This window comes from Chiloscyllium plagiosum, chromosome 34, assembly GCF_004010195.1.
Source record: "Chiloscyllium plagiosum isolate BGI_BamShark_2017 chromosome 34, ASM401019v2, whole genome shotgun sequence".
Taxonomy (NCBI): domain Eukaryota; kingdom Metazoa; phylum Chordata; class Chondrichthyes; order Orectolobiformes; family Hemiscylliidae; genus Chiloscyllium; species Chiloscyllium plagiosum.
Window position 1 is genome coordinate 12,332,250 of NC_057743.1, and position 15,661 is coordinate 12,347,910.

General features: G+C 38.3%; 1 protein-coding gene across 4 annotated transcripts in view; it reads right to left on the bottom strand.

The window, feature by feature from the left end:
* The window catches only part of disp3 (dispatched RND transporter family member 3), a 492,208-nt gene that overhangs the window by 84,360 nt on the left and 392,187 nt on the right, over positions 1-15,661 (bottom strand). For 3 of the 4 annotated variants that reach the window (XM_043675594.1, XM_043675596.1, XM_043675593.1), the window contains 2 exons: positions 6,938-7,119; positions 5,005-5,166 (listed from right to left, as the gene is read on the bottom strand). In XM_043675594.1, the coding sequence (XP_043531529.1) occupies positions 5,005-5,166; positions 6,938-7,119 (344 nt within the window). The remainder of the gene's footprint in view (positions 1-5,004; positions 5,167-6,937; positions 7,120-15,661) is intronic. The other variant, XM_043675595.1, reaches the window with a different exon arrangement.

A 15,661-nucleotide genomic window follows, 5' to 3' on the forward strand; every position in this document is an offset into this window, starting at 1 on the left:
GAATACATTGTATAGGTGTTCTTCTTCCTCTTTTTGCAGTTTTGGTGTACTGCAGTGTGTTGTGGCCTTTTGAACAGTGTCTTGATGCAACTTCTTTTTTGTGTGTTGGGGTGGTTGCTTTCATAGTTTAGGACTTGGTCTGTGTATGTGGCTTTCCTGTATACCTTTGTGGTGAATTCTCCATTCGGTGTTCTGTAACACAAATTCCCAGCTTGGCGAACAGAACCACAACAACGAGCATTCGAGCTACAAATCTTCTCTTCAGCTATCTCCCTTGGAGATGATTAGTTGCCAAAGGAATGCAATCTTCTTGGAAATGTGCCAAGTCTCTCCATAAAATCTTAACAATCCTTCAGACCTTTCTGCTGACACTCAAATCCAGTTACAAATCAACCCTGAAATTTATCTTGCACACGTAGTGGGCATCACACCTGTCTACTCGCACCCAAGACCAGCAGTAGGTTTACAACCATCCCAGCCTATTCTTCACAGCAGAAGAGTGGAATGGCAAAGTTTTATTTTCAACCAGTTGTGAAGCATCCAGCAGTTTTGCACATAGTTAGCAGTAAGTTAATCCATTAGAAAAATTAACATGCAGTTGAAATCTTGACATCCATAATGTCAAATATATTAAACATTGGTACTTAACTTGGCATTGTAAATTTTATTATTGAAAGCTTCCTGCAATATTTTAATAGTTTTAGGTTTTGTTCTGTTTGTATGCACTGGAAGATCATTAATCCTTGATATATTTTTGCACTTAAGAAAAATGGGAAGAAAAGGCTAATAGATTCTTAAATGTATTTTAAACAAGAAGCCTTATGTAAGCATCAAGGAAAAGCTTTGGCTTCTGAAAAAGTTTTCAATTGAGAGATTTTTGGTCAGTTGAGAACACAATGGAAATAAGCAGTACAAGTTTAGATCGTATCAATTTCTGAGTAAGTCAGCTGTATTTGAAACAAAGTTTCTTCCCTCATTTTTGTGCACTTATCATTTAATTGCTTCAATTTATAATTAAAATCCACCTCAGGTTAAAAAAAAGAGATAAATTATATCCTTCTCACCCACAGAAACAGAAGGGAAAGTGACTGATCCCACACCCCAGTTTCATGAGGGCTGCTAATCTAGTGCTAGTCATGTAGCTCTTTCTTAGATTTGCACTGACTTCAAGTGTGGTTTTGCAGCTGGGAAGGTAGGATTAGTAAATTTACCCAAAAGTCACATCTCAGAAATGGAATGAAATTCAAAAGAAAAACATAAATCAACTAGCTGTGGAGATGTTGATTCAACTGAAGAATACAGAAATAATAATAGAAGCAATTTCTGTTCCCACTGTGCACAGCTGACATGAGTTAAGCTTCAGTGCATTTATTCTCAGATGATCAAACAGAAATAATAGAAGAAAATTCTCCAAACAAAATCCCATGAACTGAATGTTATGAAGTAGAAATGGGCAAGGTGCTGTGGAACATTCATCAGCAAATTATCTTTGTATCATATCTTAGATTTCTCTATCTTCATTCCCCATTCTGTTCAGAAATTAAAACGTAGATTAAGAAATGAAAGCTTTGATGAACAGTAAGTCATTAACTGTATTAAATGATGAAGCATTTAGCAATTTTCAAAAATGAAAAATGATTGAGGTAAGTGATATTAGGGACCTGATCATTTTTGAAAAATCTTTTATAGAGTTTATAGCATTTAGCGATTAGTGTTTCTGGCTGTTGCCCCAGTACAGTCCTCATTTCCCCTCCCTTAAGTCCAAAGGCTGAAAAATTGAACACTGGCAGACAAATGGATTAGCTATTTACTTCCAGATCTGCCTGGATAACATGTTGCTCTCTTCAGCAAAAAATAGCTTACTATTTCACGATTATTCTGGATAATTCAGGATTATTCTGGAATGCAAAGCAAAAATCCAGTTTATTTTCTTTACTGCAAGATGTCTCCTTAAACATCTTTCCCAATTTCTTCCAGTCTCTACAGATGATAAGAATGGCTCATGGATAGTTACCAAGATTGAAATCATCTAATTAGTTATGTCTGTCACTTCCCTCTCTTCCCCAACACACTGGACCATACCTACAATAAAATTCTCCCTACCCTTGACCTGAACATAATTTTTGTTTCTTACTTCCTGCCTTCTCTAAGCTCATCTCATTCATGAGATCCATTTTCTGTTGTCCTAAATAGCTGATCACCTAGACTCCCTTACTGGTTTGCATGTAAACAGACATAATTAATTGGTTATTTCTCCTCAGTAGCTGTCCAACTTTGCTGCATATCTCTGCCTTCATTGCTCGCCTAAAAACAAACAACTTTTGACCCCGCTGGCTTTGCCAGTGACCACCCCATCTCCAATCTCCCTTCCCTTTCCAAAATCATTGAATGAGTAGTCACCTCCCAAATTTGTACCTAGCCTTCCTGGAACTCCATATCTGAATTCTCCAATCAGGTGTCTGCCCCTACAACTGTAACAAAACAGCTCTTATCAACATCAGAAATGACTTCATGTATTACTATACAAAAGCCAACCAACCCATCTTGTTTTTCTCAATCTGGCTGCAGCTTGTGACACAGTTGATCACATTACTCTCCTCCCCATTGTCATCTAGCTATTTGATATATTGAATTGCCTGGCTCCATTGTTATTTGTTTAATGGTAGTTATAAAATCATTATCAATGACCTTTATTCCCACCCCTGCAATTAATATCACTGGTATTGCCGAAACACTTATCCTTGGACTCTTCATATTTGTCATGTAAATATTGCCCCTCAGCAACATCATCCAAAAGCTGTTATAACTTCCACAAGAATACCGATGCAATTCAGATCTACCTCATGCCTACCTAGCTCGACATCTGTTAGCTATTGAGTTGCTTATCCAACATCCTGTAACAAAAGAGCAGAGATTTCTTCTAATTCAACAATGGGAAAACTGAAGCCATTTTCTTCAATCTGTGCTCCAAACTCTACTTTGTCACCATAGATTTCATCCTTTTCCATGGCAACTATCTGAGGCTAGCTTGTCACAATCCCAGTGTTATAAATGACTTCAAGATGAGTTTTCAACTATACCCATTAAGCCAGCCTATTTACATTTCCATAAAATTGACCATCTCTATCTCCAAGGAGGAAGTGAGGTCTGCAGATGCTGGAGATCAGAGCTGAAAATGTGTTGCTGGCAAAGCGCAGCAGGTCAGGCAGCATCCAGGGAACAGGAGAATCGATGTTTCGGGCATAAGCCCTTCTCTACTCACATTCACTGCTGCAGAAACCTTCATTCATGCTTTTGTTACCTGCAGACCTGGTTCTTCAGGTCTGCAGGTAACAAAAGCATGAATGAAGGTTAGTGGCTTTCCATCCTGAAATCTCTGTGAACATGAGTTCATTCAAAACACTGCTAATATGCACCTTGATGTCATTCATCTATCAGCCTTGAGTTGATCTATACCAACTCACTGTTATTTAATGGTTGAATTTAAATTCTTATCCTTGATTTTAAAATGCCTCCATAGTGATTTCTGTGCTTTGGATGCTTCAATCAGTTTACGTATTAAAAATATTTTACCGAAGTGGTCTTGATGGTGAGCTGGACAAAGAGACACAGAAATCTGTTTGTGGGCTCAACTTGATTTTACTAATAAATTATTCCTTATTAAAAACATCCTGCGAGCATTTCCCAGATTCCCACAATATTTGCTCTCTATTTGGCACATTTGCCTGAGAGAACATTACCCACACTGATTCATGTGTTTGAGCTGAATTGTTGGAATCTCCATCGTCTCTGATGTAGGGTTGGCTCTCTTCCACAAAAATGGGTCTTGCAGGTCAGGCTGGATCTTTTCCTCGGTCTTCTTGGTTTGCCACACGATCTTCTGCCATGAGACTTCCTTGGGAGTCTTCGCCGAGTCTTCAGTGACTGAGGGGATGGCACCCAGGAATGTGTTCTTCTCCTCATTTGCACCAGATATTGCAAAATATTGTGTGGCCTTTGGCCAAAGGGGTCATGAGCTGGGTTCAAATCGTCTGACGGTGTCAAGCTAATACCACTCACTGTTGCCCTCAAGCAATCAAGATGCCAGGACATCTAATTGACACTTATCTAATACACAACCATTGGGGTGATTTCAACTGGTTCTCCTTGAACATTTGTAAACTCTTTGTTCTGGGTTTCCACTGTTCTCTGTAGCTGATTACTGATGGCTGCTATTTAATTTAGTTTGGCCAATGTTCTGTCAGGCATGATTTCTCCAGCTGTGGGTCAATATAGAATGTTTAATTTGACCACAATAGCCTCAGCCTTTCCTCTTCTAGCTCTGCAATACTTGGGGATAGCTACACTCCTTTAATTCTGATCTCTTGTGCCTTCAGTTACCTTGGTACTATGTTCTGGAATTCCCTTCCTAATCTGGTGATTAGGACAGCTACCTGATGAAGGAGTAGCACTTCGAAAGCTAGTGCTTCCAAATAAACCTGTTGGACTATAACCTGGCGTTGTGTGATTTTTAACCTTGTATACCCCAGGCCAACACTGGCACCTCCAAATCATGACTTCCTAATCTTTAAATCTTTATTTCACTTTCCTCTCTTAACACATTGCTTAAAACCTATCTTTATGGTTAAGTTGTTGGTTGTTGTGGCTCTGGTTGTTATATTTATTTTGTAATGTTCCTGTGAAACAATTTGGGATGTGTTATTATGTTACAGGTTCATTTATAAACACACAGGTTTGGCCTTGGGGCAATTTCCACAACAGTGATTACAATTCAATAAAAATATGTAATTGCCTGGAAAGTGCATCGGGGCATCCTGAAGTCATGAAAGACACTATATAAATGCAAACCTTTTCTTCTTTCCATAACTGAAAAAGTGAATATATTTGCACTATTTCTTCACGTGCATAAGATCAACACTTTACTTAAAACTTGTTAAAGGTCTGCTCTCTCATTTTGGATTGAAATAACATTAACAATTAAATCATAATCAACTTAATTCTTACCTAAAATGACCCATTTACTCTTTACTGCAGGAAGCGCAACAAAGTGGTAAAGTACATCTTGCAGTCTTGTTATCAGTTGACCAGGATTATGTCTTCCATCTTCAGGTGGAGGTGCCTCAGGCACCAGTGAAACCAAAGGCACATCCCCATTGTCTAATGAAGCTTTAGAAAAAAAAGTAATGAACTATTTTAAAATAGTTATAACAAAATATAGCCGATAATTGATTTTAAATCATGGAAATGGTCCACAATTTTCTGCCTCAAAATCAACAAATCTACTCAATATTGTTTCAAATAAGTACTGAATATTCAAACATATTTAGTTGAACATCAAATGAACATTGGTGAAAATTCAAATTGTTGTTCTGAGCTGTTCCTTTAAGAGTAGGCAAAAGTGAGGACTGCGGATGCTGGAAACCAGAGTTTAGATCAGAGTGGTGCTGGAAAAGCACAGCAGGTCAGGCAGCACCTGAGGGGCAGGAAAATCTATATTTAGGGCAAAAGGGCTTTTGCCTGAAACATCGATTTTCCTGGTCCTCAGATGCTGCCTGACCTGCTGTGCTTTTCCAGCACCACTCTGATCTAAAAACTGTACCTTTAAAAGTGTCCAGGCTTAAGACTTGGTTCTACTGCTGTAGCATTGCTTCCTCTAAGAGGCCAGTGAACCCATCCTAATAACCTAACAAAGGATACTTGTAAAATGACAATTATCTGCCAGGTTTTATTTTGCTGAGATGTCTCTAAGAACTTACTAATTAATTAAGATGCTGCAATGGAAGAAAAGCAGCAAACTTGCCAATTGCTCTGGCTTTGAAGTCTTCCTCAATCAACAGCACCAAAAACAGCTAGGTTAACTGATCTGACTATCTGGGGGACATGTATACTACAGAATGGTTGCTGCATTTGCTTAAAGAACAGTCACTGCATGCCAAATTCTTCAGTGATTGTAACAATTTAGAGGTTTATGTGCTAAGGTGCTATAATAAAGTATTACTTACATAGAAACATAAAAACAGGAGTAGGTCATTCAATCCTGAGAGCCTGTTTGGCCATTCTAGATCATGGCTGATCTTTTATTTCTGTTCCACTGTCTTGTGCTATTCCCATACATGTGATGTCATTAGCATTCAGAAATCTGTTGATCTCTGTCTTGAAAACACTCAATGACTAAGCCTCCCCAGCCTTTGAGGTAGAAAATTCTGAAGATTCACTACTCTCTGAGTGAAGATGTTCCTTCTCATCTCAATCCTAAATACTTGTCTCTTTTTCTGAAACTGTGCCCCTCGATTCTAGACCTTCATGGTCAGGGCAAACATCCTTTCTGTAACTACTGTCTTGACGTTTAAAAATTTTGTATGCTTTGATAAGGTAACTTTGCATTTTTCTAAACTTTACAGAATTCGAGCCCAGTTTCCTCAATCTCTCTTCTTTAGTCCTGTGGCAAATATATCCTTTGTCAGGTAAGGGGACCAAACCTGCACGTAACTCTCCAGGTGCAGACTCAAAAAGGCTCTATAAAACTGAAACAAAACATACTTATGTACTCAAAGTCTCTCATGATAAAGACAAAAACTATTTGCTTGTGGCACCTGCATTTAACTTTCAGTATATACAAGGATAACCAGATAATTTTGGCATCAACACTTTCCAATTTCTCACCATTTAAAAGAATTTCTGCAACTCTGTTCCTCCTATCCAAGTGAATAACTTCACATTTACCTACATTGTATTTCATCAGCCAAGTCTTTGCTCACTCAATCAGCCTTTGCCTCCTTATAGTTCAAATTGCCACCTTGTTTTGTGTTGTCCACAAAGTTGGAATTTTAAGTTTTAATTTTAACTTAATTTGGTCTCCATATCTATCATTTCACAGTGCTTTGTATAATTTAATCACATGCATGTAATGGAAATTAGAGTGTTTTTATACATTAACCTCCAGGAAGAAAGGAAACACCTGCTTCTTCATCAATGGATAGAAGAGGAATATCATCATCCAAGTACTGAAGTATCCCACCAATCACCAATAAATCCTGGTCTGTGACTAGAAGTGATTGATCACACTCTCCTGAATTCTGGGTTGTGTTGCTATCTTTCTTCTTACACATACTTTGGCAGCTGAAACAGAAGGTTAAACATGAAATGTTCCATCAAAACATAGGGTTTTTGATTCTAACACTTGTACTACCATTCCAAATGGTAGGTAATTCAGCATAGACCAAGGACTGAATTCAGAAACTTCCTGTTCAACTCTTTAAATATTAAACTGTGCTGCATTGTTTATGCGCTAAAAATAAAAAAATTGAAATGTCAACAGTTACTTGTCTATCTGGGAGAGATGCTTTCACACTTGTGTATTCTCTGATGATCAGAAATGCAACCAATCAGACCTTTGTTTAATAATTTAACAGAAACAGAATAACATGTTTATAAATAAGGGAAAAAAGTCAGCATTTTTCTGATACTGCACTTATTGTGTCCCTGTTGGACAGTTGGAACTTGGTCATAGCAAAATATTTCCAAGAAGACAGTAGAAAATGATTGAGGGATTTCCTCACAGCCTCCCTTAAGGGTCAAATCACGGTGCTGATTCATGCGAGTTCCTGGTTTGTGACTGACCAAGATGGAAATAATTCATTTGATAAGGCATCGAATACAGTGAGTGGAATCCCCTGGGCCTGTCTGGAGCTTTGAGAAAGTGGTCCATGAATTTAAGTGGATTGGAGGCTAAATTTAAGTGCCCTGATGGTCAGGAACTTCATTTGCATTCATTGGCATCCATGAATATTCATGACTGCCCCAGACTACTAGGAATATATTTCATGGGCACAGTGTGAGTGACTTGGGGTTTAGGTGTATGGTTATCCAGGAGCTGGATTCGGATTTTTTGGCCTAATAGTTCCTGGATACATATTCATGTTAGCAAGATGGAACAGTTGAAGTCCCAGCTCTGGCTCAGAATAGGAGGCATTTTTGAAGGAGTTCTGGTGAGGAGGAGAATTGCTCATCACAAGTTCAAATGTTCTAGACAATTTCCAAAGAATCAATATTTTGGGACATCTGAGGGATAGTAAATAGTTTGTCTGAGTGAGAATAATTGGGCTACAGTGATATTCATTGCATAAGGTTTTGATCAAGTTGGTAACTGGGTTTTGATAATTGGGAAGAATGTTGTGTAGAATGAAAATTAACATACATATATATGAATTATAAGCAGAAATAGGACATTCAAGAAGGTCATGGTTGATTTGTTTGTGTTCTGAATTCCACATTGCCATGTTTCCAGAAAACTATGATTTCCTTGCTTAACAAGATTCTGTCTACCTCCATATAAATATTCAATGACTCCAAGTCCATTAGGTTTCTGAGGCAGAGTTTTGAAATTGCAATAGCCTTAGAGAAAAATGATTTATTGATCCCTGTTCTAAAAGGGCGACTTCTAATGTTAAAAAAAAGCCTTTAAACATCCATTTTGTCAAGAATATTCAGGATCTTATAAATTTCAATCAAATCAATACTTACACTTCTAAACTCGAGTGAAAACAGACCCAGAGTGAAAAATCTTTCCTCATTAGATATACTGCTCATGCTAGGAATCAATATAATGAAAGCAGAAAAAGCTGAAGAAACTAAGCAGGTGTGAATGCGTAGTTTATTGTTTTCTACTCTTCTTTCTTGGATAGCAGGGTTATATTTGTTGCTTTTCAGTTAGATGGAACTTTTCCAGAAACTAAGAAATGTTGAAAATAAGAAATATTGGAAAATTAACACCAACACACCTGCTCTAATGAGAATGAGAGAGCGGGAGTCTTACATTGGATTCAAGGGATTAGATTAGATTCCCTACAGAGTGGGAACAGGCCCTTCGGCCCAACAAGTCCAAACCGACCCTCCGAAGAGCAACCCACCCAGATCCATTCCTCTACATTCACTCCTGACTAATGCACCTAACACTATGGGCAATTTAGCATGGCCTAACCTGCACATCTTTGGACTGTGGGAGGAAACTGGAGCACCCAGAGGCAACCCATGCAGACATGGGGAGAATGTGCAAGCTCCACACATTACAGTTGCCCGAGGCGGGAATTGAACCCGGGTCCTTGGCACTGTGAGGCAGCAGTGCTAACCACTGAGTCACTGTGCCACCCCAACCTCAAACAGTCCTTCAAAATGGGCAAAGGTAAGTCAAAACAGACTGTGATCTCTTGTAACTACAAAGATCAGAAGAGGCTGACAGACACTCAGCAGCAATCCACCCTTCTGTGGATTACGTCCCAATCTGCAAATAAAAAGTCAGTTTCAACTCTACTGAAGTGTGCTCGTGAGACCGAACATTCTCTTGTTTGGCAGCCTGGCATTGGCCACTGTTAAAATGATAGTTGAAGAACTAATCCATAGTCATATCTGTGCTGAAGGTAAAGGGGGACCTGGCCTCACTGAGCACTGAGCACATACAAACAGGAACAGGACAACAAAAGTCATCTCTCTTATTCTGAATACCGGAAATCAATCAGAGTGGAAAGGAATCAGAAATAGAGAATCTGAACAAAATGTAAAACTGAAGACATAAAACATGCAATACCCATGCACATAAATTAGAAATTTAGGTGAGTTCAAAAATACAAATGTTTAAAAAAAACTGATCAATCTCTAAATCTCTACATCTCCCGTTTCTTCACTATTTAGTAATAAATCCAAAGTTTTGCTCTCCTGATAATTAACACCTTCTTTTCTCACTTTGTTCCATTTTAGAAATCTGTGAAAATTCTTGCTGTTTTACATTTCTAGCTTACTTACTTTCATGCTTCAACTTATTTATCCTGATGGTTGTTTTAGCCATTCTCTGTTCATCTTTGGATTTCAGTCATTTGGTTTGCCAAACACCTTTGTACAATTGTATGCCTTATCCATAATTCTGATGCTTTCTGTAACTTTTTCAGTTAACCATAGAATGCCTATAGTGTGGAAGCAAGCCATCTGGCCCATTGTGTCTTCACTGACCCTCTGAAGAGCATCCCACCCAGATCCAGCTCCCTACCCTGCACATCTTTGGACCGTGGGACGTAACCGAAGCACCTGGAGGAAACCCATGCAGACACAGGGAGAACGTGCAAACTCCACACAGATTGTTAACCGAAGGTGGAATTGGACACAAGTCTCTGGTATTGTGAGGCAGCAGTGCTAACCACTGAGCCACTGTGCCGCCCCATACCATGGATGGTATGTCTTCTTCTTGGAACATTGAACAGTACAGCACAGGAACAGGCTCTTCAGCCCACCTATGTCTGTATTAATCATGATGGCATTCCAAACTTATCCCATCTGCCTACACTTAGTTTGTATCCCTCTATTCCTTGCTAGATTCGTGAGTCTAAATCCGTCTTAAACTTTGCTACCATATCTGCAAATGTACTTACTATGAATATTCTGAAATATTCCTTTGAATGCTTGCCATTGTATCTCCACTAATCTATCTCCTAGCCTAATATCTTAGTTCACTTCAGCTATTTCTACTTTCATGTCCAATGGTTGCGCTTACTCAAATTTAAAATTCAAGTCTCACACCCATTTTTCTCTCTTTCAAACTGGATGTAAAACTCGGGCATATTATGACTATTGTTACCTAGCCCACTGATTCGAGTGTAAACTCATTGACTTCCAGGTCTGGATGAGTACAGAATTGTAAAAGGCAGAAAATACTTGAATAAGAGAATTGCATTTTTTGAAGAAGTAACAAAGAAGGTTGATGAAGAAAATTAATTGAATTTCTAAATTAATTTTCATAAAAGACTACATAACACAACACTGAAGATCACAGAATAGGATGGAGAGTGTCAACTTGGAAGAAACAGTATTTAACGATGAAAAACAACAAGGTATGGTAAATGGCTATTTTTCAGAATGGAGAATGATGAACAGTTGGGTTCCACACGGCCACTTCTGATTTTTCCATCTTTTATTTTTCATTTCAAATATTCATCCAATTCCATTTCAAATAACATTTTGCTCTTTGTATGAATAGCTATTTGTAATTAAACATTTGTAGTAATACCTATGTCCAGAGGGAACCAGCAGTTTATAAATATTGGGCAGGATTTTCCATGTTGGATGGGCTCTCATAACCCAATTGGGTACCATAAGATTTCTTCTATTATCTAATAACAAACCATAGTGTGTGCCCTCCTCAGTGACAATGTTCTAAATCAGGGATAATAAATATTTCACTACTAATCTTTCAAAACTTCTAATAGAACATTTCTCAACTTTCTGTTTGAGTTTAAAAAAAAATTCAAAATTCTTTTCCCATATCAACAGTTTTTTTTATTGCTGGTATCATTGAGTAGATGCTTGTACTTTTCGTGGCTCTAATACCTGTTTTGTAATGAATGCTCAAAGCAGTATGTAACACTCCAACTTGGCATCAACAATGACTTGCATAAATTTGACGTGAATTTCTTGCTTATGGGCTTTTGACCTGTACTCCATGTAGATTAAGCTATCTGCATCTCTACATCTCTCGGCTCCCTCATTATCCGAAGATCTTTGAGTGCAATTTTATTCTGAACAATAGTTTAAGGCAGACAATTTTGAATAGGCAGTTTATTTTTAATATCACAATTTGAATTTCAATTGAGTTCATTTGAAAATTCAGTGGGTTGTATAATAGGGGGTTGATTTGATATTTTCTGCTTTACACTGATGTTCAAAATCAAAATTACTCCTTTGATGTTTAAGATACGCCTCTTTTAACTGCTTTTCTCAAAACTTACAGCTTCACATTTGTCTGCATTGAACTTCATCTGACACTTAATTGCTCAATTTGCTAAGCAGGTCTTTCTTCTGTAAAATCTTGAACTCTCCCCTTAGTTTTCCCTGCTCTTGAATTTCATGCGATCAGGAAGCTCAACATAACTCCTTTTTACCTATGTTCATCTATGAATGGAATAAGTAGATCCTTGGCACTGCATCTTAAAGCCCTTGAGAAGATGCAAAGAAAACTTACTACAAATTATACCAGGATGAAGAATGTCAGTTATGTTAAGAAACCAGAGATTCTGAGATCTATACCTACAACAGAAAATGTTGAGTGGCAATTTAATAGAGATGATTAAAATCGTAGAAAATGTTGATTGTGTAGGCTAGCAACAGAGGTAATCAGAGGACACAGATTGAGGACAATTGGTAGTAGTATCAGATTTTTTTTTACACTGAGTTCTGATGATATGGAATGCACTATTAAAAGGTTGGTGGAAGCAGATTGAATTGTAACTTGCAACTAGAATTTAAATATACTTGAAAAGGAAAGAAAAACTGAGTTCTTATTGAAGAAATTTTTGGGCGGCACGGTGGCACAGTGGTTAGCACTGCTGCCTCACAGCGCCAGAGACCCGGGTTCAATTCCCGCCTCAGGCGACTGACTGTGTGGAGTTTGCACGTTCTCCCCGTGTCTGCGTGGGTTTCCTCCGGGTGCTCCGGTTTCCTCCCACAGTCCAAAGATGTGCAGGTCAGGTGAATTGGCCATGTTAAATTGCCCGTAGTGTTAGGTAAGGGGTAAATGTAGGGGTATGGATGGGTTGCGCTTCGGCGGGGCGGTGTGGACTTGTTGGGCCGAAGGGCCTGTTTCCACACTGTAAGTAATCTAATCTAATCTAATCTAAATATGGGAATGGAATCCGTTAGATAGCACCTGTAAAAATGTCAGCAAAAGCATGGTGGATTAAATTGCCAACGTGTGTGTTGCATCATTTTATACTTCTACAATCTGTCATATCCAAATCTCAACATAAAGAATGGATATTAATACAAGTTTTGGAAAAGCTGTACACATATAGTGTAATATCAAAGTAAGTCTTGTTTTCAGAATTGAATAATGGAATAAAATTGGCAAAAAAAATTGTTTGACCTCTCCTTCCACTCTACAGATGAAGTTGATGTCAAACCTGCCTCTGCTCCAGCAATCTGTCCAATAGCCACTTAACGCTTGGAGAATTGTGGCTCAGAGCAAGACCCCTTATCCATTTGGGAAGCAAATTGTGCCTCCAAGAGCTCTTAGTTGGTCAAAACAAGAACAGTGGCCACTGCCAGGAGTAGACCCAATGTCATATGGTCAGATAGGTAGGTAGGTGAGAGGCTTGATGGGGAGAAATTGAAGCAGTGGGGGCTGAAAGGGTAGGGATCAGAAAGCCAGCCATGAGAGAAATTACTGAGATAAGGGAATGAGCCACCTTCCACCCTGCCTCCCAACTGGCTGCTTATAACATTGCAGTGGGTTCATATTGGGAGGAGGGGTGTAGGTGCTGGGAATGCTTCCCATGGCATCATACTTAATTTACACATCCCAATCTGCTCCTGGTGAGAGAGTAAAATGTTGTCCATAAATTTGTTTTTCTCTTCAGATTTATCTATACGTAAGGTCCAAATGAAGGCCACCTAATTGCCCAAACTAATGATAATGGTCACTGATGAACTAGAGGTTATTATTTTTGTACCTTTACTGACAAAATAAACTGAAAAATTATTATTGGATTAAGGCAACTTTCACATTTAATGTCCTATGCATGGAAAAGTTATAGGTACACAAATTAGCTCATCATCAATGCTGAGATCAAGCAACAATTTGACTCTTGTGAATTGGGATACTGTGGATGGCTCCAATTTTACTGAATTGGGAAATATTCAAAGGCAAATTTTGCATTCCTAACATGGTATTGAGACTAATAAGCTGTTGCATGCAGTGTTGTAACAATGATTATTTTCTTGCCTTCTTTTCATAACTTTGGTGGTTGTTTTGCACTTAGGCAAAGGGCCTAAGCCCAAAGTTTCTCAATTTAAAAAAAGTTAGATCAGGAAGATGACCCCTTGAAGAGGCAATTAACTCAAGTGGTTGGATAGAAGACCTAACATGATCTCAAAAAATGGGAGAATAGGCTGAAATAGCTAAGGCTTTCCTTCATATTTTATATTTTCTATTTTTCTGGGTTACAAATTAATGCCTATAAAGCAAAGTAAATTTTTAATGTATTGTGAAAGACATGTTTGGCCAAATGACTGATACTGTAATCAAAAGCTTGAGAAAAACATTATGGATGTTGCTGTAAACAGTTTGATCCTATTTATCTCTAACTTCAAGTAACTGTACATGAATTACGAATCTGTTAAAGGAATAAACATTTATACAAGAATCATATAAATGGGGAACAAAAAACAATTCTTTAGTCACAAACAGAGAAAGCTTCTGCAGCTTCAAATTAAAAATAACATATTGTCCAATTAATAACACATCAAGTGGATGATCCCAACCAGCATTCTTACGTGCGGCAAGTCCCTTTATTAATTAACTCTTTGTGCAAATTGTCATGCTGTACACAAAATAAGTTATACAGTTGGGCACTGGTGGTTTTTACATCACTGCTACTCCACAAGCACTTCCTTTGAAAGGCTTCAAATGGTTTGACAAATTTAATGGAAAGGGTTAAAAAAAGCTACAAAAATAAAGAAACAACTTGATGCTTCATGTCAGAAATCTATAGAATTAAAGTGAAAGTCATTTACATTAACAGATGTCCAAGGGAGAAGTGAGACACAATTACCTATATTATTTTTATTTTAGAAAACAAGATAATGCAGGACAACAGCAAATTGAAATAGCAGGAAAGTAGATGGGAAGACCAAACAGTGAAAAATCAGGAAAGACAATGGTAATCAAAAAGCAGTGATCAAGCAACACCAAATCTGTAGTTTAAATTGAAATGCTATAGATTGCAGCAAATAAGTTGACCATTGAAGCTTAACAAAATCCTTCCAAACGTGGGGTACCTTGTTAGCAGAGTACAAAATATGTTAAGACACGCATAATGATTGTAAATGCTCACACTTGTTTCCCTTGAGAGGCATGACAAATCTGTACTGTTTAAGAAGGGAAGTGGCAAAGCCAAACACTACACCTTTGCTGCAGTGGGTATATTTTACATATGTTATTTGAAAAATCCAGGGTGGTGTTCACAAGTCTTTGAAAAGATATTTGTACAGAAAGAAAATAAATTACTTGCTGCTGTGTTATGAATTCACCTAAGCGTAAAACTGGACAATTCCAGAGCTTAAAATAGCAGGAAAGTAGTTGGGAAAATCAAGCTGAAAAATTTCCAGAGCTTCCAAACTTGGCTTGATAGACCAAGGACTGAGTGTTCCTATATTTTGGCAACGTGTTATTTTAATTTAGCTTTCTGCAAGTCCTAGCAAGTTTTCTTGTGTTACTGTTCCAAATTTACCTTACCACTCTCACATGGTGCCCCTCTTGTACGGTGCTAGCCCAATCCTCCTGCTCATTGTAGTCAAAAGCACTCACCATGGAGTCATAGAGATGTACAGCATGGAAACAGACCCTTTGGTCCAACCTGTCCATGCCGACCAGATATCCCAACCCATTCTATTCCCACCTGCCAGCACCTGGCCCATATCCCTCCAAACCCTTCCTATTCATATACCCATCCAAATGCCTTTTAAATGTTGCAATTGTACCAGCCTCCACCACTTCCTCTGGCAGCTCATTCCATACCTGTATCACCCTCTGTGTGAAAAGGTTGCCCCTTAGATCTCTTTTATATTTTTCCCCTCTCACCCCAAACCTATGCCTTCTAGTTCTGGACTCCCCGATCCCAGG